Genomic DNA, 19,917 nt, shown 5'->3' with positions numbered 1-19,917 from the left:
AAGCCATCGGGGGCACCCGGGGGGAGGGACGGGGGGGCTCAGAAGTTGATGTCGACGTCCCAGACCTCCCCGCTGAGGGCGTTGGCCGCCCCCTGCAGGGTCCACGTGGCCAGGGCCAGCTGGCGCCGGAACCGCCCCTCGTCGACGCGCCCGGGCGCCTCCCGCAGCAGGCGCAGGTGCTGCAGCAGCGCCCGCAGCGTGTGCGGCCCCTGCCCGAGCAGGACGTGCCGGACGGGGGTCTCGGGGGCCGCCGCGTAGGGGGACAGGAAGTAGAACTCCACCTGTGGGGAAGAAAGGGGGTGCTTAGCAGAGTCCGACCCCCACAAATGCAGCAGGAGATGCAGGCTCCAGGCAACAGGCAGGCATGTGGCAACCCGGCTCCGGCCTGGTGCATGCGCCGACGCGGCCCCGGCCCGATGCATGCGCTGCCCCGGCCCTGGCCCGATGCATGCGCCGACGTGGGCCCGGCCCGATGCATGCGCCGACGTGGGCCCGGCCCGATGCCTGCGCCGACGTGGCCCCGGCCCGATGCATGCGCTGACACGGCCCCGGCCCGATGCATGCGCCGCCCCGGCCCCGGCCCGATGCATGTGCCGACATGGAACCGGCCCGATGCATGCGCCGATGCGGCCCTGGCCTGATGCATGTGCCCACCTGGACCGATGCATGCGCCAATGCATGCGGCGGTGAATTGCATGTGTCCGCACAGCTGAAAGGCGCATGCTCCCGGTTCCCAGCAGGCAGCGGGGCTGGGGCACCGCGTGCAGCAGGGGTGGGGAGCTGTGGGACGATGCAGGACCCCCCCCCCCCCGAGGCTCACCCTCATGATGCGGACGTTGTGCATGCGGTTGAGCCGTTGGTTCGTCTCCTCCGAGCTGTAGATGTCCTGGCGCAGCTTCTCGGCCGCCCGCATGTAGTCGCCCCGGGCCGAGTACATCCACTGCAGGGTCAGGCCGCGGCTCTGTGTGCGGGGGGGGATGGGAATGAATGGGGGGGGGACACAACCCAGCCCCCATCCCTCCGTGGGGCCTTCCAACCCCCGCAACTTCCACACTTCTGGATATGTTCCCCCGCTCCCCTCCCAGAGCCAGGGAGAGAACCCAGGAGTCCTGGCTCCCAGCCCCCCCTGCTCTGACCCACCAGCCCCCACTCCCCTCCCAGAGCCAGGGAGAGAACCCAGGAGTCCTGGTTCCCAGCCCCCTGCTCTAACCCACCAGCCCCACTCCTCCCAGAGCCGGGAGAGAACCCAGGAGTCCTGGCTCCCAGCCCCGCTGCCTCCAACCCACCAGCCCCCACTCCCCTCCCAGAGCCGGGGAGAGAACCCAGGAGTCCTGACTCCCAGTTCCCTCCACCCACCAGCCCCCACTCCCTCCCAGAGCCGGGGAGAACCCAGGAGTCCTGGCTCCCAGGCCCCTGCTCTAACCCACCAGCCCCACTCCTCCCAGAGCCGGGAGAGAACCCAGGAGTCCTGGCTCCCAGCCCCCTGCTCTACCCACCAGCCCCACTCCTCCCAGAGCCGGGAGAGAACCCAGGAGTCCTGGCTCCCAGCCCCCCCCTGCTATAACCCACCAGCCCCCACTCCCCTCCCAGAGCCGGGGAGAGAACCCAGGAGTCCTGGCTCCCAGCCCCCCCCGGCTCTAACCTATCAGCCCCCACTCCCCTCCCAGAGCTGGGGAGAGAACCCAGGAGTCCTGGCTCCCGGCCCCCCCTGCTCTGACCCACCAGCCGCCCACTCCCCTCCCAAAGCCAGGGCGATCGGTGGAGCCCCAGATCCCCCGGGGGTGGCTGTGGGGCTGGATCCCCCCCAGCCCCCTACCTTCAGCTCGCTGCTGTAGGGGTTCAGCTCCGCGATCCGCTGCAGCAGGACGTCTCCGTAGGCGCCGAAGTCCAGCGGCACCAGGTTGTCGTGGCTCAGGCGAATCAGCATCTGCCCCACGACCTCGGCCACCGACTTGGCCACGGCCGGCAGCCGCCCGAAGAGCATCCCGTTCAGGTTCTCGTAGGTGTCGTCCTGGGTGTGCAGGAACGGGTAGGGGCGGGCGTCCTGCGGGGACGGGAAAACCAGGGAGTGAGGGGCACCAGCAGGGCAGGGGGGCAGGGGCTGCGGGTCGGGAGTGAGGGGCACCGGCAGGGCTGGGGGGGGCAGGGGCTGCGGGTCGGGAGTGAGGGGCTCCGGCAGGGCTGGGAGGGGCAGGGGCTGCGGGTCGGGAGTGAGGGGCACCAGCAGGGCTGGGGGGTGCAGGGGCTGCGGGTCAGGAGTGAGGGGCGCTGACCCAGCTGGGGGGCACCCTGCCAGGGTCTCTCACCTCGACGAAGGAGAACTCCACGGCCGGGACCCCCGCGAAGGCGGTGAAGAGGTAGGCGCTGCTGTCCGTGGAGAGGGGCCGGATCCTGGGGGCGGCAGGAGGCAGGATCAGACTCAGGGAGAAGGGGGGGTGCTGAGGTTGGGGTTTCCCCAGTGTCCCACCCAGGGCTGCTCCCCAAAAACCTTCCCCGGGGGCTCTGAGATCAGGGACTCCTGGCCCCAAACAGCTCAGGATTTCGGGGGGTGGCAGCAGGATTTGGGGCTGGCAGGAGATTTGTATGGGGCTGGCGGGGGGGGATCAGAGTGGGTCAGGGTTGGTGTGGGGGGGATTAGGGGTCAGCAGGGGCGAGGTAGCCCTGGCCAGATTAGGGGGTCAGAGGTTAAGGGTCAGCAGTGGTTCGGGTCGAGGGGAAAAGCAGGAGGGTCAGAGGTTAAGGGTCACCCTTGGTGAAGGCTACGCCGAGATGGGGGTGGCGTGGGGCAGAAGCAGCCAGGGCGGCTGGGGAAACCCGCTAATGAGGACAAGGCTCGTTAGGGGCCAGCCGGGCGGCAGCCCAGCTCCAAGGAGCGGCTCCCGGGGAGCAGCGTGGGGCAGGCCCAGCTGGGGTGACCGGAGGGCCTGATATTCGGGGCTTTGTCTTCCACCCCCAGGGGGCGCCCCGGAGCCCGGCTGAGCCAATCCCTGGAGCGAGCAGTGGGGTGAGGGGGGGCAGCGGCTATGGGGCGGCCCCGGCCCATGGGCGGGGTCAGTGTGAAAAGGGGGCGGGACCAGAGTCAAAGGTGAGGGGTCAGCAAAGGTAGAGAGTATTTAAGGTCAGAGGTGAAGGATCACCACTGGGGAGGGTCAGCACTGAAGGGCAGAGGTCAAAGGTGATGGGTCAGAGGTGAAGGGTCACCATCGCGTAGGCTCAGCACTGAAAGAGCAGAGGTCAAAGGTGAAGGGTCGGAGGTGAAGGGCCACCACTGGGTAGGCTCAACACTGAAAGGTCAGGGGGATCAAAGGTGATGGGTCAGAGGTGAAGGGTTGCCATTGGGTAGGCTCAGCACTGAAAGGTCAGGGGTCAAAGGTGATGGGTCAGAGGTGAAGGGCCACCACTGGGTAGGCTCAGCACTGAAGGGCAAAGGTGAAGGGTCGGAGGTGAAGGGTCACCATTGGGTAGGCTCAGCACTGAAGGGCAAAGGTGAAGGGTCGGAGGTGAAGGGTCACCATTGGGTAGGCTCAGCACTGAAGGGCAGGGGTCAAAGGTGAAGGGTCAGAGGTGAAGGGTCTCTGTTGCTCCACAGGTCGCGCCCCACTTACACCTCGCTGGCCCAGCGCCGATCCGGGAACGTCACCTGCTCGTAGAGGGTCTGGCCACTGCGGTTCGGGCTGTCGACCTGCCGGTGGGGAGGAGTCACAGGTGACCTTCGAACTCTAACCCCCGACCTTCCACCCTCAGAGGGGCCAATGTGGCCTGATGACCTTTGAGCCCTGCTCTAACCACCAGCCCCCACTCCCCTCCCGGAGCCGGAGAGAACCCAGGAGTCCTGGCTCCCAGCCCCCCCTGCTCTAACCACCAGCCCCCACTGCCCTCCCAGAGCCAGGGAGAGAACCCAGGAGTCCTGGCTCCCAGCCCCCCTGCTCTAACCCCCAGCCCCCACTCCCCTCCCGGAGCCGGAGAGAACCCAGGAGTCCTGGCTCCCAGCCCCCCTGCTCTAACCCACCAGCCCCCACTCCCCTCCCAGAGCCCAGGAGAGAACCCAGGAGTCCTGGCTCCCAGCCCCGCCCCTGCTCTGACCCACCAGCCCCCACTCCCCTCCCAGAGCTGGGGAGAGAACCCAGGAGTCCTGGCTCCCAGCCCCTGCTCTACCCACCAGCCCCCGCCCCTCCTCCCAGAGCTGGGGAGAGAACCCAGGAGTCCTGGCTCCCAGCCCCTGCTCTGACCCACCAGCCCCCACTGCCCTCCCAGAGCCAGGAGAGAAACCAGGAGTCCTTGCTCCCCGCCCCTGCTCTACCTCCCCCTCCCCGAGCCGGGGAGAGAACCCAGGAGTCCTGGCTCCCAGCCCCCCTGCTCTGACCCACCAGCCCCCACTCCCCTCCCAGAGCCGGGGAGAGAACCCAGGCGTCCGGGGCTGCCCCTCACCTGTTTGAGGACACTCTCGATGAGGCTGGTCAGCAAGGGGCTGGTCTTGGCGTAGAATTTGTCATCTCCTGAGGTTCAGCGGGGGGGTGGGGGTGGGGAGAGAAACGTGTCAGGGTGGGGGGGATCCAGTAGTGGAACCTTGATTCCCACCCCCACTTGGGGGGGGGCTGACATGCCCCTCCCCCATCCCCTGGGAGCTAAGCCCCAAGCTTTGAGTCACCCCCTCCCACGGACCTTGATAGAGTTAGGTTTATAATTGAGAGAGGGAAACTGAGGCAGACAGTGTCTCCTCTAACCCACCAGTCCTGGCTCCCCTCCCAGAGCCGGGGAGAGAACCCAGGAGTCCTGGCTCCCAGCCCCCCCTGCTCTAACCCAGCAGCCCCCACTCCCCTCCCAGAGCCGGGGAGAGAACCCAGGAGTCCTGGCTCCCAGCCCCCCGCTGCTCTGACCCACCAGCCCCCACTCCGCTCCCTGAGCCAGGAGAGAACCCAGGAGTCCTGGCTCCCAGCCCCCCCTGCTCTAACCCACCAGCCCCCACTCCCCTCCCAGAGCCGGGGAGAGAACCCAGGAGTCCGGGCCCCCAGTCACGTACCTAGCACAGCGTTGTCCAGACTGATGTAGGCCACGGCTTTGAGGTGCAGCATGGTGAGATACCCCTGGTCAGGACGGGAGGTTTGGGGGGAGGGGAGTAAGTTGTGGGGGGGTCCAAAGTAAGCAGCCCCCCATCTCATCAATGATGGTAGCTGCTATTCCCTCATCTTACCACCAGGGGGAGCCCAGAGCCTCATGACGGCCAGAGAGAGAACCCAGGAGTCCTGGCTCCCAGCCCCCCCTGCTTCAACCCACCAGCCCCCACTCCCCTCCCAGAGCCGGGGAGAGAACCCAGGAGTCCTGGCTCCCAGCCCCCCCTGCTCTAACCACCAGCCCCCACTCCCCTCCCAGAGCGGGGAGAGAACCCAGGAGTCCTGGCTCCCAGCCCCCCTGCTCTCAACCACCAGCCCCCACTCCCCTCCCAGAGCGGGGAGAGAACCCAGGAGTCCGGGCTCCCAGCCCCCCCTGCTCTAACCACCAGCCCCCACTCCCCTCCCAGAGCCGGGAGAGAACCCAGGAGTCCTGGCTCCCAGCCCCCCCTGCTCTAACCACCAGCCCCCACTCCCCTCCCAGAGCTGGGGAGAGAACCCAGGAGTCCTGGCTCCCAGCCCCCCTGCTCTAACCACCAGCCCCCACTCCCCTCCCAGCACCGGGGAGAGAACCCAGGAGTCCTGGCTCCCAGCCCCCACTGCCCTCCTGGAGCTGTTGGCTGCAGGAGGGGATGGGACTGGTGGGCCCCTGTAGGTAGAACCCCCCTCCCCCAGCCCTGCAGCGGGGACCCAGGCGTCCGGGTCACCTCTAGCCATTCGGTGGAGCCGACCCGGCCGAAGTCTTCTGCGTCCCAGCTAGCGAAGAGCAGGGTGCGGCGGAGCTGGAAGCCTGGGAAGAGAAATGGACTGAAGTGGGGGGACATGTGCCCCTCCCGTCCCGAGAACCCAGGAGTCCTGAGGTCCCTGGGGAACTTTAATCTAACTCCTTTAAGGCGGCCATCTTTTTTGACAGGCTGATGAATATTCCCCTCTGTGCTCTTGGCGGGAGCGAGGTCCCCACCTGATGGCCACTGGGGGTATGACAGGGGAGGGGTCTTCTAGTGAGGGGGCGGCCCCGCCCCCCTGTGCCAGCCCCGCCCCCTTCATCTAGCCCCGCCCCCTGCCCCACCTGGTGCCAGCCCCACCCCCTTACCGTTGCGCACCATGGCGGAGAAGGTCCGGGCTAACTCGAGGAGCACGGCCGTGCCCACGCCCGAGCCGGCCGCCCCCGGGCCCAGAGCGTCCCGCTGAGCCCCGATGATCACGTAGTGATCTGTGGGGGGGGGGGAAGGGCAGGAGCCAAGGTTAGGGGAAAGGAGACCCCTCCCCGACAGCCCCATCCCCATCCCACACAGCTCCCAGGCCTCCCAGTCCCCACACAGCTGCCCCCACCGCATCCCCACCTCTCTGTGGCCCCCATTCCCAGGCGCCCACCCCACTACAACCCACACACCCAGCCCCAGCCCCACCCCTTCCTGTCCCCATCAATTCTCCTCCTCCTGCTCTCCACCCCACCCCACAGAGACCCCACCTCGTCCTGTCCCCTCCCCCGACCTCACCGGGTTCAAATCGCCCCTCGATGCAGCCGAAGACGTTACTGATCACGGTCGGAGTCTTGACGTTGTTCACCTGGAGGTGCACCCGGACGCCTGGGTCCCCGGGCCCAAGGCGATACGGGACGTCGGCCAGGCGGCCCTTCCAGTCCCGTGGGGCGGCCAGCCCTGTCAGCTTACTGGTGGGGGGAGAGGGGGTCAGACTCTTGCAGGGCCGGGGAGAAAACCCAGGAGTTCTGGCTCCCAGCCCCCCTGCTCTAACCACCAGCCCCCACTCCCCTCCCAGAGCCAGGGAGAGAACCCAGGAGTCCTGGCTCCCAGCTCCCCCTGCTCTGACCCACCAGCCCCCACTCCCCTCCCAGAGCCGGGGAGAGAACCCAGGAGTCCTGGCTCCCAGCTCCCCCTGCTCTAACCCACCAGCCCCCACTCCCCTCCCAGAGCCGGGGAGAGAACCCAGGAGTCCTGGCTCCCAGACCCCCTGCTCTAACCCACCAGCCCCCACCCAGAGCCGGGGGGAGAACCCAGGAGTCCGGGCTCCCCCACTTACCTGAGGAGGCGGGCGGCTGTGCTGGCGCTGATGGGGTGGGCGGGGATGCGCGGCAGCCCCGAGGACTGGATTGGGGGGAACTGGGTGTGGTTGAAGGAGGGGAAGCCGGGGGTGTAGGGGTCGCCGGTCCCCATGTGAACCTAGGAGGGGCAGAGACAGCGGGTGAGGGACGGAGGCCGGGCCTGCCCCACCTGCTCCCTGCCCCACTGAGCTTGACTCCTTTGCTTGCAGGTTGTGGAGAGAGACAGGGAAGAAGGACCCCCCAGGAACCGACACCGCCCCCGCCGCAGAGCGCAACCGGCTCCAGGTACGTCCGGAGATCTATCAGCTAGCCAGTTTTGAAGGCCTTTCGTTTGGTTGAAGCCCGGGTTAATGTTCGAGCTCGCCGGGGCGGGACCGATTTGGACACGGGCGGGAGTCCGATGCCCGTTAACGGCGGCCCGGTCGTCTCGTTAGAGAGAGAGCTCGTTAGTATGAAGGGATCCCTGTGGCGCAAACACCGGGACGGGCGTGAACTACATGAAACACCCCTTCAATTTTTTATTAATCAGGGCGTGAATCAGTCGCTCCGTTAGCTTAACGGGGATCAATGTCCCAGGGCAAGTGCCCCCCATCCCCTCACCCACCACGTCCCATGCAGACCCCCCCCCACCCTCCCTCCCGCGCCGGCACTCACGTGTCCATAAACCGCCCGGTTCTGGGACAGGCCGGCTTTCCGCGGATCCTGGGGGATGTCCCAGGGGTCAGGGTAGATCAGCACCCCCCGGGCCTGGGCAGCGTCTGCGTTTGCCACCTGGAGGAAAGGAGAGAACCCAGGAGTCCTGGCTCCCAGCCCCCCTGCTCTAACCCACCAGCCCCCACACCCCTCCCAGAGCTGGGGAGAGAACCCAGGAGTCCTGGCTCCCAGCCCCCCCTGCTCTGACCCACCAGGCCCCACTCCCCTCCCAGAGCCGGGGAGAGAACCCAGGCATCCGTGCTCACCTTCTCCGCATAGCTGATCTCTCCCACCCTGACGATGACGAGGTGGCCCTGGGGGTTCACTCCCTGCTGTCCCAGGACGTCAAAATCCTCCTGGCGCCCGTAGTTGGCATAGACCAGCCCCCCCTGGGGAGACAGATGGGGGGGAGCGTGGGTGGGGGCGGACACCCCCCCCAAAACCAGCACCCCCAGGCTCAGGAAGAGGGCTGGGGAGTGGGGATGGGGGCAGGATGGGAGCAGCAGGGTGGAGGCGTTACTGTGGCGTTGCCAGGGGCACTCTAGGGGCAGGACCTGGGAGAGGCGGGGGGCGTTACTGTGGCATTGCCGGGGGCGCTGTAGGGCAGGACCCGGGAGAGGCGAGGTGTTGCCGGGGGTGTTACCGTGGCATTGCTGGGGGGCGTTACCGTGGCATTGCCGGGGGCACTGTAGGGGCAGGACCCGGGGGAGGAGGGGTGTTGCTGGGGGTGTTACCGTGGCGTTGCCGGGGTGCTGTAGGGCAGGACCAGGGGAGGCGGGTGTTGCTGGGGGGCGTTAACGTGGCGTTGCCGGGGGCGCTGTAGGGGCAGGACCCGGGGGAGACGGGGTGTTGCCGGGGGGCGTTACCGTGGCGTTGCCGGGGGCGCTGTAGGGGCAGGACCCGGGGGAGACGGGGTGTTGCTGGGGGGCGTTAACGTGGCGTTGCCGGGGGCGCTGTAGGGGCAGGACCCGGGGGAGGAGGGGCGTTGCCAGGGGGCGTTACCGTGGCGTTGCCGGGGGCGCTGTAGGGGCAGGACCCGGGGGAGGAGGGGCGTTGCCGGGGGGCGTTACCGTGGCGTTGCCGGGGGCGCTGTAGGGGCAGTACATCTCGGGGTCCTCCAGGGGCAGTTTCTCCAGGACCCCCCCTTGCGGGTCCAGCTGATGCAGGAAGTTGGGGTTCATCCTGGGGGCGAGGGGGGGGGCGTCAGAGCCCAGCCTGCCTGGCCCCCCCATTTGCCCCTGGGCACCTCCTCCCCCCTCCCCCATGGGTCCCCCCCACGTCCCCCCGGTCAGACCTGTCCGGACGCTGCAGCCCCACGTAGTGGGTGTCGGTCCAGGCCCGGTCCAGCCCGTAGGACGTGAGACTCTCCAGCACCCGGTGGGTCAGGGCGTCCATGCGGGGCGAGCCGGGGTGGTGGGGGCCCTCGCTCACCCACCTGGGCGGGGGGGGACGACAGAAGAGGGGAGGGGTCAGGCGGCAGCTGGGGGCATAGGACCCCCCCCCGAACCTCCACCCCTCCAGCCATGCTGGGCGAATTGGGGAGGGGGTCCCCGGCGTTTTTGAGGGGGGGTTTCTGAGGAGAGATGGCAGATGGGGGGCAGAGGGGATTTGGGGTGTCTGTGGGGGCTCAGAGAAGGGGGACCCTGTGCTGGGTGGGGGTGTGGGGTGACTCTGGGGTATCTGTGGGGCAGGCTTCTCGGTGGGGCACGGGGGGATCCCTGTGGGAGGATCTGTGGGGCCATGGAGAGGGGGTTCTTTGGGGGGCAGGAGGATCTGAGGGCTCTCTGGGTGGGCCAGGGGGGCTCCAGAGAGCTGAGGGCTCCCTGGGGGGCTGGGGGTCCCTGTGGGAGGATCTGTGGCTGCAGGGGGTCCCAGTGGGGAGGGGGCTCTCGGGGGGCCAGGGATCTCTCTGGGGGGCTCTGGGGGACTGGGTCTCCTGCAAGGTTGGGGGGCTCTCTGGGGGGCTCTCTGGGGGGCCAGGAGGCTCTCAGGGGGCAGGGACTCTCTGGGGGGATCTTGGGGGGATTGGGGACTCTCTGAGGGCTCTCGGGGGACCAGGGGGTTCAGGGGGGCTCTGGGGAGGCTCACGGGGAGGGCTCACCGGACGGTGCTCTCGATGCTCTCCTCCCGCAGGTATTTCTGGAACATTTCCTTCAGGTCGGCCCAGTAGAGGGGGGCCCCCGGCCCCGGCGACTCCTCGGCCACCCCCTCGTCGCTCACCACGGCCAGCAGGTCGCCCCGCAGCCCCGCGCACGACGGGCAGCTGCCACGCAGAGCCACGTAGCCCAGCAGGAACGCTGCCCGGGGAGACGGGGCGTGGGCACGGGGGGCACGGGGGGCTCTCAGACTGGGGGGCGGGGCCAGGAGCCCAGGGGGCGGGGTTTTCAGTCCACAGGGCGGAGCTCTGAGCCAGGGGCGTGGCTATCTGTCCAGGGGGCGGAGCTCTGGGTCAGAGGGTGGGTCGGTCCGGCCAGGGGGCGGAGCTCTCAGGCCAGGGGGTGGAGCTCTTGGGCCAGCGGGAGGGGCTGTCAGGCGGGGGTGGGCCTGTCAGTCAGGGGGCGGAGCTCTCAGGCCAGGGGGCGGGGCCCTCAGTCAGGGGGTGGAGCTCTGGTCAGAGGGTGGGTCTGTCGGGCCAGGGGGCGGGGCTATCAGGGTCAGGGGGCGGGGCTATCCCTCCCGGGGGCGGAGCTCTGGGTCGGAAGGTGGATCTGTCGGTCAGGGGGTGGAGCTCTCAGGCCAGGGGGCGGGGCCCTCAGTCAGGGGGTGGAGCTCTGGTCAGAGGGTGGGTCTGTCGGGCCAGGGGGCGGGGCTATCAGGGTCAGGGGGCGGGGCTATCTCTCCAGGGGGCGGAGCTCTGGGTCGGAAGGTGGATCTGTCGGTCAGGGGGTGGAGCTCTCAGGCCAGGGGGCGGGGCCCTCAGTCAGAGTGTGGAGCTCTGGTCAGAGGGTGGGTCTGTCGGGCCAGGGGGCGGAGCTCTTGGGCCAGGGGGCGGGGCTATCTGTCCAGGGGGCGGGGCTTACCCACGGTGAAGATGAGCAGGGCGCTGAGCACCACGTAGGTCAGGGCTTTGGACCGGCCCCGCGGGCCGGGGGCCACCAGGGCGGCCATGTCCCCGGCCAGCGTCTGCTCCTCCCGCTCGGCCACCTTCAGCTCCAGGCCCCCGGCCCCCTCCCCGCCCGGCCCCTCCACGTTCCGGTAGATGGTGTAGGAGCGTCGGCCGGGCCGATCGCCGCCCTGCGGGGGAGACGGGGGTCACGGCGGGCGGGGCTGCGGGTCGGGAGTGAGGGGCACCGGCAGAGCTGGGGGGGACAGGGGCTGCGGGTCGGGAGTGAGGGGCACCCACAGAGCTGGGGGGCCCAGAGCTGGGCTGGCAGGGGCTGCGGGTCGGGAGTGAGGGGCACCCACAGAGCTGGGGGGCCCAGGGCTGGGCTGGCAGGGGCTGCGGGTCGGGAGGGAGGGGCACCAGCAGAGCTGGGGGGGGGCCGGGCGGGGCTGGCAGGGGCTGCGGGTCGGGAGTGAGGGGCGCCGGGGAGTGTGCATTGTTGGGGTCTCCTCCAGCCCGCTGGGGAGGATTCGAACCCGGCCCTACCGCACGCCGGAGCAGGGATCTCAGCGTCTCCATCGCAGCCTCCTCACGTCCTGGGGAGAGAGATGGGCCCCAGGGGCCGGTTAGGGAGGAGCCAGGAGGGTTCCCCTTTATCTGCCCCCCCCCAGAAGAGCAGGGGCTGGGGCACCCAGGGCTGGGCTGGCAGGGGCGGCGGGTCGGGAGTGAGGGGCGCTGGCAGAGCTGGGGGGGGCAGGGGGCTGCAGGTCGGGAGTGAGGGGCACCGGCAGAGCTGGGGGCAGGGGCTGCGGGTTGGGAGTGAGGGGCACCGGCAGGGCTGGGGGGCAGGGGCTGCGGGTCGGGAGTGAGGGGCACCGCAGAGCTGGGAGCAGGGGCTGCGGGTCGGGAGTGAGGGGCACCAGCAGGGCGGGGCTGGCAGGGGCTGCGGGTCGGGGGTGAGGGGCACCGGCAGGGCTGGGGGCAGGGGCTGCGGGTCGGGAGTGGGGGCACCGGCAGAGCTGGGGGGGCTGCGGGTCGGGAGTGAGGGGCACCGGCAGGGCTGGGCTAGCAGGGGCTGCGGGTCGGGAGTGAGGGGCACCGGCAGGGCTGGGGGGGCAGGGGGGGCGGTTACCAAGTCTCTGCCCGGCGGCCCGGGTGCAAAGGCTGCCGGGGCCGTATTGATTTGCCTGCCTGGCGCCGGGCTGCCGGGGGCACAGAGGCGGGGGCCGGCCCCATGGCCAGGGGTCAGAGCCCCTCCCCCGCCCCGGGCGAGCTGGTGGAGGAGCTGAGATATGGGGGGGCAGAAAGGGGCTGGAGGGGGCTTGGGGGCGATTGGGTGGGGGGAGGGGGAGCCAGGCCAGGAGGTCCCAGGCCCCGGCTGCTGGGAAGGGCCGGAGGGAGCCTGGCTGGGGTGATAAGGGCGGGGGTGGGGCTGGGACCTGATAGCGCGGCCCCCAGAGTCACGTACACACCGGCTCCCCCCCGGCCCCCCCAGCCCTGCCGGGGCCCCTCACTCCCGACCTGCAGCCCCCAGCCCTGCTGGGGCCCCTCACTCCTGACCCGCAGCCCCCCCGACCTGCCGGTGCCCCTCACTCCCGACCCGCAGCCCCCCCAGTCCTGCCGGTGCCCCTCACTCCCGACCCGCAGCCCCCCCCAGCCCTGGGGTGCCCCTCACTCCTGACCCGCAGCCCCCAGCTCTGCCGGTGCCCTCACTCCCGACCCGCAGCCCCCAGCTCTGCCGGGGCCCCTCACTCCCGACCTGCAGCCCCCCCAGCCCTGCTGCTGCCCCTCGCTCCCGACCCGCAGCCCCCCCAGTCCTGCCGGTGCCCCTCACTCCCGACCCGCAGCCCCCCCAGCTCTGCCGGTGCCCCTCACTCCCGACCCGCAGCCCCCAGCTCTGCCGGTGCCCCTCACTCCCGACCTGCAGCCCCCAGCCCTGCTGCTGCCTCGCTCCCGACCCGCAGCCCCGCTCGCTGCTGCTGCCCCTCGCTCCCGACCCGCAGCCCCCCCAGCCCTGCCGGTGCCCCTCACTCCCGACCCGCAGCCCCCCCAGCTCTGCTGGTGTCCCCCATTCCAGACCCACAGGCTGTCTCCCCCGGGCTGGGCTAGGACCAGTGGCTGTGGGGGGTTTATGGGGTTCTCACAGACCCCCCCAGCCCCCTCCCCCTAGGGACACTCACAGAGTCGGCGCCTGGTGCTGGGAGCTGTTTGTGTCTGATACAAACCCGGGCTCCCACCCACCTGCCGGTGACACCCAGGCCTCCTCCCCCGCCGGGACCTACGTCCAGCACCCCCCCCGCCCCCCCTGCCCTGCCTGGGCCCGGCCAGGGTGGCGCCAGGGGACACTGTGCTGCCGGGAATGGGGCGGGGGTCTCCCCTCGCAGCCCCAACGCTCACCGGGCCTAGGGGGGCTGTGACTGGCTGGGTCAGGGGGGCGGGGAATGGGGCAGGGGCCTGTCCCCTCTGGGGGGCGCCGGCTCCCCCCCGGCCCCAGGGCGGGGACTGGCTGGCTCAGGGGGGCAGGGAATGGGGCAGGGGGCCTGTCCCCTCTGGGGGGCGCCGGCCCCCACCCGGCCCCAGGGCGGGGACTGGCTGGCTCTGGGGGGTGGGTAATGGGGCAGGGGCCTGTCCTCTGGGGCGGCCTGGGCCCACCCGGCCTGGGCAGGGGGGGCTGGCTCAGGGGTGGGAAATGGGGCAGGGCCTGCCTGTCCTCTGGGGCGCAGGAGGACGGCTGGCTGGGGGCCATGGCTCTGTGCTGTGGGAAAAGGAGGACGAAGGAAGTTTCCGGCTGTCGCTCTCCATGGCCTGTAGGGGGCATCGGAGCACGGAATAAAATTGCCGCGTAATCCACATGCTAATCGCATGGCTGAGATGCAGCCACCTCTGGGGCGGGGCGGCCGGTGACCCAGGGACCCCTCGCCCGGCGCTGAGATGCAGCCACCTCTGGGGCGGGGCGGCCGGTGCCCAGGGACCTCGCCCGGCGCTGAGATGCAGCCACCTCTGGGGCGGGCGGCCGGTTACCCAGGGACCTCGCCCGGCGCTGAGATGCAGCCACCTCTGGGGCGGGGCGGCCGGTGACCCAGGGACCCCTCGCCCGGCGCTGAGATGCAGCCACCTCTGGGGCGGGGCGGCCGGTTACCCAGGGACCCCTCCCCGGCGCTGAGATGCAGCCACCTCTGGGGCGGGCGGCCGTTACAGGACCCCTCGCCCGGCGCTGAGATGCAGCCACCTCTGGGGCGGGCGGCCGGTTACCCAGGGACCTCGCCCGGCGCTGAGATGCGCCCACCTCTGGGGCGGGCGGCGGTGACCCAGGGACCCCTCGCCGGCGCTGAGATGCAGCCACCTCTGGGGCGGGCGGCCGGTTACCCAGGACCCCTCCCGGCGCTGAGACGCGGCCACCTCTGGGGCGGGGCGGCCGGTTACCCAGGGACCCCTCGCCCGGCGCTGAGACGCAGCCACCTCTGGGGCGGGGCGGCCGGTTACCCAGGGGCCCCTCGCCCGGCGCTGAGACGCGCCCACCTCTGGGGCGGGCGGCCGGTGACCCAGGGACCTCGCCCGGCGCTGAGACGCGCCCACCTCTGGGGCGGGCGGCCGGTGACCCAGGGACCTCGCCCGGCGCTGAGACGCGCCCACCTCTGGGGCGGGCGGCCGGTGACCCAGGGACCCTCGCCCGGCGCTGAGACGCGCCCACCTCTGGGGCGGGCGGCCGGTGACCCAGGGACCCTCGCCCGGCGCTGAGACGCGGCCACCTCTGGGGCGGCGGTGACCGGGACCCTCGCCCGGCGCTGAGACGCGCCACCTCTGGGGCGGGCGGCCGGTTACCCGGGACCTCGCCCGGCGCTGAGATGCGCCACCTCTGGGGCGGGCGGCCGGTTACCCAGGGACCTCGCCCGGCGCTGAGATGCGGCCACCTCTGGGGCGGGCGGCGGTTACCCGGGACCTCGCCCGGCGCTGAGATGCGCCACCTCTGGGGCGGGCGGCCGGTTACCCAGGGACCTCGCCCGGCGCTGAGATGCGGCCACCTCTGGGGCGGGCGGCCGGTTACCGGGGACCTCGCCCGGCGCTGAGATGCGGCCACCTCTGGGGCGGGCGGCCGGTTACCGGGGACCCTCGCCCGGCGCTGAGATGCGGCCACCTCTGGGGCGGGCGGCCGGTTACCGGGACCTCGCCCGGCGCTGAGATGCGGCCACCTCTGGGGCGGGCGGCCGGTTACCTGGGACCCCTCGCCCGGCGCTGAGATGCGGCCACCTCTGGGGCGGGGCGGCCGGTTACCCGGGACCTCGCCGGCGCTGAGATGCGGCCACCTCTGGGGCGGGCGGCCGGTTACCAGGGACCTCGCCCGGCGCTGAGATGCGGCCACCTCTGGGCGGGCGGCGGTTACCGGGACCCCTCGCCCGGCGCTGAGATGCGGCCACCTCTGGGCGGGCGGCGGTTACCTGGGACCTCGCCCGGCGCTGAGATGCGGCCACCTCTGGGGCGGGCGGCCGGTTACCGGGACCCCTCGCCCGGCGCTGAGATGCGGCCACCTCTGGGCGGGCGGCGGTTACCCGGGACCTCGCCCGGCGCTGAGATGCGGCCACCTCTGGGGCGGGGCGGTTACCCGGGGACCCCGCCCGGCGCTGAGATGCGGCCACCTCTGGGGCGGCGGCGGTTACCGGGGACCTCGCCCGGCGCTGAGATGCGCCACCTCTGGGGCGGGCGGCGGTTACCAGGGACCTCGCCAGGCGCTGAGATGCGCCCACCTCTGGGGCGGGGCGGCCGGTTACCCAGGGACCCCTCGCCCCGGGGCTGAGATGCGCCCACCTCTGGGGCGGGGCGGCCGGTTACCCAGGGACCCCTCGCCCGGCGCTGAGATGCGCCCACCTCTGGGGCGGGGCGGCCGGTTACCCAGGGACCCCTCGCCCGGCGCTGAGATGCGCCCACCTCTGGGGCGGGGCGGCCGGTTACCCGGGGACCCCCCGGCCGGCGCTGAGATGCAGCCACCTCTGGGGTGCGTATGTGGGGGGGGGCATTTTTTATTAACATCCCCCCTCCCCCCCAGGACTCGCCGATTGTCACTGCTCATGCAGGGGCTCAGGCAGGGAAGGGTTAAGGGGGCGGGGCCTGTGACCAGGGAGAGGGTTTCCTGGCAGACCCTGCCCCCCCCCACCCCCCAGGTGCCACCAAGTCTGGGGTCTTATCAGGCCTCTGCCTTGTGAAAAACAAACAGGGCCTGGATCCAGGCCTGATGCCTCCGTGGGGCGCTAGGGGGCGCTGTGGGGCAGGGAGCAGGGCAGGGGCAGCAGGGCGCTGTGGGGCAGGGAGCGGGGTGGGGGCAGCATGGGGCGCTGTGGGGCAGGGAGCGGGGCAGGGGCAGCAGGGGCGCTGTGGGGCAGGGAGCGGGGTGGGGCAGCAGGGGCGCTGTGGGGCAGGGAGCGGGGCGGGGGCAGCAGGGGCGCTGTGGGGCAGGGAGCGGGGTGGGGGGGCAGCAGGGGGGCGCTGTGTGGCAGGGAGCGGGGCAAGGGCAGCAGGGGGCGCTGTGGGGCAGGTAGCGGGGCGGGGCAGCAGGGGCGCTGTGGGGCAGGGAGCGGGGCGGGGGCAGGAGGGGCGCTGTGGGGCAGGGAGCAGGGGCGGGGCAGCAGGGGCGCTGTGGGGCAGGAGGCGGGGTGGGGGCAGCAGGGGCGCTGTGGGGCAGGGAGGCGGGGTGGGGCAGCAGGGGCGCTGTGGGGCAGGGAGCGGGGCGGGGGCAGCAGGGGCGCTGTGGGGCAGGGAGCGGGGCAAGGGCAGCAGGGGCGCTGTGGGGCAGGGAGCGGGGCAGGGGCAGCAGGGGCGCTGTGGGGCAGGGAGCGGGGCAAGGGCAGCAGGGGCGCTGTGGGGCAGGGAGCGGGGCAAGGGCAGCAGGGGCGCTGTGGGGCAGGGAGCGGGGCGGGGAGGCAGCAGGGGGCGCTGGGGGGCAGGGAGCGGGGCGGGGGCAGCAGGGGCGCTGTGGGGCAGGTAGCGGGCGGGGCAGCAGGGGCGCTGTGGGGCAGGGAGCGGGCGGTGGGCAGCAGGGGCGCTGTGGGGCAGGGAGGCGGGCGGGAGGCAGCAGGGGCGCTGTGGGGCAGGGAGCGGGCGGGAGGCAGCAGGGGCGCTGTGGCAGGGAGGCGGGGCAAGGGCAGCAGGGGCGCTGTGGGGCAGGTAGCGGGGCGGGGGCAGCAGGGGCGCTGTGGGGCAGGTAGCGGGGCGGGGGCAGCAGGGGCGCTGTGGGGCAGGCAGCGGGCGGGGGCAGCAGGCGCTGTGGGGCAGGGAGGCGGGGCAGGGGCAGCAGGGGGCGCTGTGGGGCCGGGAGCGGGGCAGGGGCAGCAGGGGCGCTGTGGGGCAGGGAGCAGGGCGGGGGCAGCAGGCGCGCTGTGGGGCAGGGAGCGGGGCAAGGGCAGCAGGGGCGCTGGGGGCAGGTAGCAGGGCGGGGGCAGCAGGCGGCGCTGTGGGGCAGGGAGGCGGGCAAGGGCAGCAGGGGCGCTGTGGGGCAGGGAGCGGGCGGGGGCAGCAGGGGCGCTGTGGGGCAGGGAGCGGGGCAAGGCAGCAGGGGCGCTGGGGGCAGGGAGCGGGGCAAGGGCAGCAGGGGCGCCAGGGGCAGGGAGCGGGGCAAGGGCAGCAGGGGGCGCTGTGGGGCAGGGAGCGGGGCAGGGGGCAGCAGGGGGCGCTGTGGGGCAGGGAGCGGGCCGGGGGTCTGTGTTTCGGAGACAGCCCCAGTTTTCATTCCTTGCCCCGCATTACCCCTCCCTTGCCTAGGGATGGGGGGAGGGGAGGGCCGCCTCCCACGAGGTCTCCCCCCCCATAACACTTTCCATAGAGGGGGGGCTGCTCCTGTCGGATTTCCCTCCCCCGCTTGCGAATGTCCAGGGCTCCCCTGCGTCCTCCATGGTCCCGGTCTTGGCAGTTTCTAGCCCCCCCAATCCTACTGCTGCCCCCAAGTTCTTAGCTTTGATCTTATGTGTAAGTGTGGGGGGGGGGAATTGAAACTGAAACCATCCTGTGCCAAATACAGCCCCCCCCCCGCTCTAACCACCAGCCCCCACTCCCCTCCCAGAGCCGGGAGAGAACCCAGGAGTCCTGGCTCCTGACCCCTGCTCTGACCCACCAGCCCCACTCCTCCCAGAGCTGGGAGGCGTCCTGGCTCCCAGCCCCTGCTCTGACCCACCAGCCCCGCTCCTCCCAGAGCTGGGAGAGAACCCAGGAGTCCTGGCTCCCAGCCCCTGCTCTTACCACCAGCCCCCACTCCTCCCAGAGCCGGGAGAGAACCCAGGAGTCCTGGCTCCCAGCCCCTGCTCTAACCACCAGCCCCACTCCTCCCAGAGCTGGGAGAGAACCCAGGAGTCCTGACTCCCAGCCCCTGCTCTAACCACCAGCCCCACTCCTCCCCGAGCCGGGGAGAGAACCCAGGAGTCCTGGCTCCCAGCCCCTGCTCTAACCACCAGCCCCACTCCTCCCAGAGCTGGGAGAGAACCCAGGAGTCCTGGCTCCCAGCCCCCTGCTCTAACCCACCAGCCCCACTGCCCTCCCAGAGCCGGGAGAGAACCCAGGAGTCCTGGCTCCCAGCCCCTGCTCTAACCCACCAGCCCTACTCCTCTCCCAGTGCTGGGAGAGAACCCAGGAGTCCTGGCTCCCAGCCCCCTGCTCTGACCCACCAGCCCCCACTCCCCTCCCAGAGCCGGGGGGAGAACCCAGGAGTCCTGGCTCCCAGCCCCCCTGCTCTAACCACCAGCCCCCACTGCCCTCCCAGAGCCGGGGAGAGAACCCAGGAGTCCTGGCTCCCGGCCCCCCTGCTCTAACCACCAGCCCCCACTCCCCTCCCAGAGCCGGGGAGAGAACCCAGGAGTCCGGGCTTCCAGGCAGTCCCCGCCCCATCCTCTCCCTCCCTTATCAGAGACGAGAGACACAAAATCGTTTCCATCTTAACTTAATATCAAATATAAACTCTGTTGCCCGGGCCCCCGGCGCGTCGCCCGCCTCCGAGGCTCTGCCCGTGTCGCCCTTTCAGAGATTTGTGTCCAGGGGGATCGTCAGCCCTCAGCAGTGCCAGCGGCACAGGGGTGCACCCACCTCTGGGGCGGGGCGGCCGGTTACCCAGGGACCCCTCGCCCGGGGCTGAGATGCGCCCACCTCTGGGGCGGGGCGGCCGGTTACCCAGGGACCCCTCGCCCGGCGCTGAGATGCGCCCACCTCTGGGGCGGGGCGGCCGGTTACCCAGGGACCCCTCGCCCGGCGCTGAGATGCGCCCACCTCTGGGGCGGGGCGGCCGGTTACCCAGGGACCCCTCGCCCGGCGCTGAGATGCGGCCACCTCTGGGGCGGGGCGGCCGGTGACCCGGGGACCCCTCGCCCGGCGCTGAGATGCGCCCACCTCTGGGGCGGGGCGGCCGGTTACCCAGGGACCCCTCGCCCGGCGCTGAGATGCGCCCACCTCTGGGGCGGGGTGGCCGGTTACCCAGGGACCCCTCGCCCGGCGCTGAGATGCGCCCACCTCTGGGGCGGGGCGGCCGGTTACCCAGGGACCCCTCGCCCGGCGCTGAGATGCAGCCACCTCTGGGGCGGGGCGGCCGGTTACCCGGGGACCCCTCGCCCGGCGCTGAGATGCGCCCACCTCTGGGGCGGGGCGGCCGGTTACCCGGGGACCCCTCGCCCGGCGCTGAGATGCGGCCACCTCTGGGGCGGGGCGGTCGGTTACTCGGGGACCCCTCGCCCGGTGCTGAGATGCAGCCACCTCTGGGGCAGGACGGCCGGTTACCCGGGGATCCCTCGCCCGGCGCTGAGATGCGCCCACCTCTGGGGCGGGGCGGCCGGTTACCCGGGGACCCCTCGCCCGGTGCTGAGATGCTGCCACCTCTGGGGTGGGGCGGCCGGTTACCCGGGGACCCCTCGCCCGGCGCTGAGATGCAGCCACCTCTGGGGTGGGGCGGCCGGTTACCCGGGGACCCCTCGCCCGGCGCTGAGATGCGCCCAGCTCTGGGGCGGGGCGGCCAGTTACCCGGGGACCCCTCGCCCGGTGCTGAG

At 71.6% G+C, this 19,917-nt stretch overlaps 1 protein-coding gene across 2 annotated transcripts; it reads right to left on the bottom strand.

The window, feature by feature from the left end:
• Positions 1–13,138, bottom strand: TFR2 (transferrin receptor 2). 2 transcript variants are annotated; one of them, XM_039499875.1, is made up of 19 exons: positions 13,087–13,138; positions 11,453–11,502; positions 10,884–11,097; positions 9,965–10,160; positions 9,158–9,298; positions 8,934–9,045; positions 8,130–8,252; positions 7,825–7,941; positions 7,149–7,288; positions 6,608–6,780; positions 6,202–6,321; positions 5,816–5,898; positions 5,021–5,084; positions 4,429–4,496; positions 3,606–3,682; positions 2,307–2,391; positions 1,817–2,044; positions 821–961; positions 1–281 (listed from the first exon to the last, which is right to left on the bottom strand). In XM_039499875.1, the coding sequence occupies exons 2-19, from the start codon at positions 11,483–11,485 to the stop codon at positions 39–41; spliced, it is 2,358 nt and encodes a 785-aa protein (XP_039355809.1). In that variant the 5' UTR covers positions 11,486–11,502; positions 13,087–13,138; the 3' UTR covers positions 1–38. The 2 variants fall into 2 exon arrangements, with proteins under 2 accessions (XP_039355809.1, XP_039355810.1); XM_039499876.1 differs by lacking the exon at positions 13,087–13,138 and adding an exon at positions 12,990–13,011.
• Positions 13,139–19,917: the final 6,779 nt, after the last annotated feature.

This window comes from Mauremys reevesii, linkage group 14 (assembly GCF_016161935.1).
Source record: "Mauremys reevesii isolate NIE-2019 linkage group 14, ASM1616193v1, whole genome shotgun sequence".
In the NCBI taxonomy this organism is placed as follows: Eukaryota; Metazoa; Chordata; order Testudines; family Geoemydidae; genus Mauremys; species Mauremys reevesii.
This window is presented reverse-complemented; position numbering and strand designations above follow the sequence as displayed.

What these genes read in the sequence shown, in the direction of transcription:
- TFR2 (XM_039499875.1), bottom strand. Translation starts at nt 11,485, where the DNA reads ATGGAGACGCTGAGATCCCTGCTCCGGCGTGCG. An exon ending in ACAGCCGCCCGCCTCCTCAG is followed by an intron (nt 6,781 to 7,148) that starts GTAAGTGGGGGA and finishes TCCCCCCACCAG; the next exon opens with TAAGCTGACAGGGCTGGCCG. An exon ending in ACAACGTCCGCATCATGAGG is followed by an intron (nt 282 to 820) that starts GTGAGCCTCGGG and finishes TCTTCCCCACAG; the next exon opens with GTGGAGTTCTACTTCCTGTC.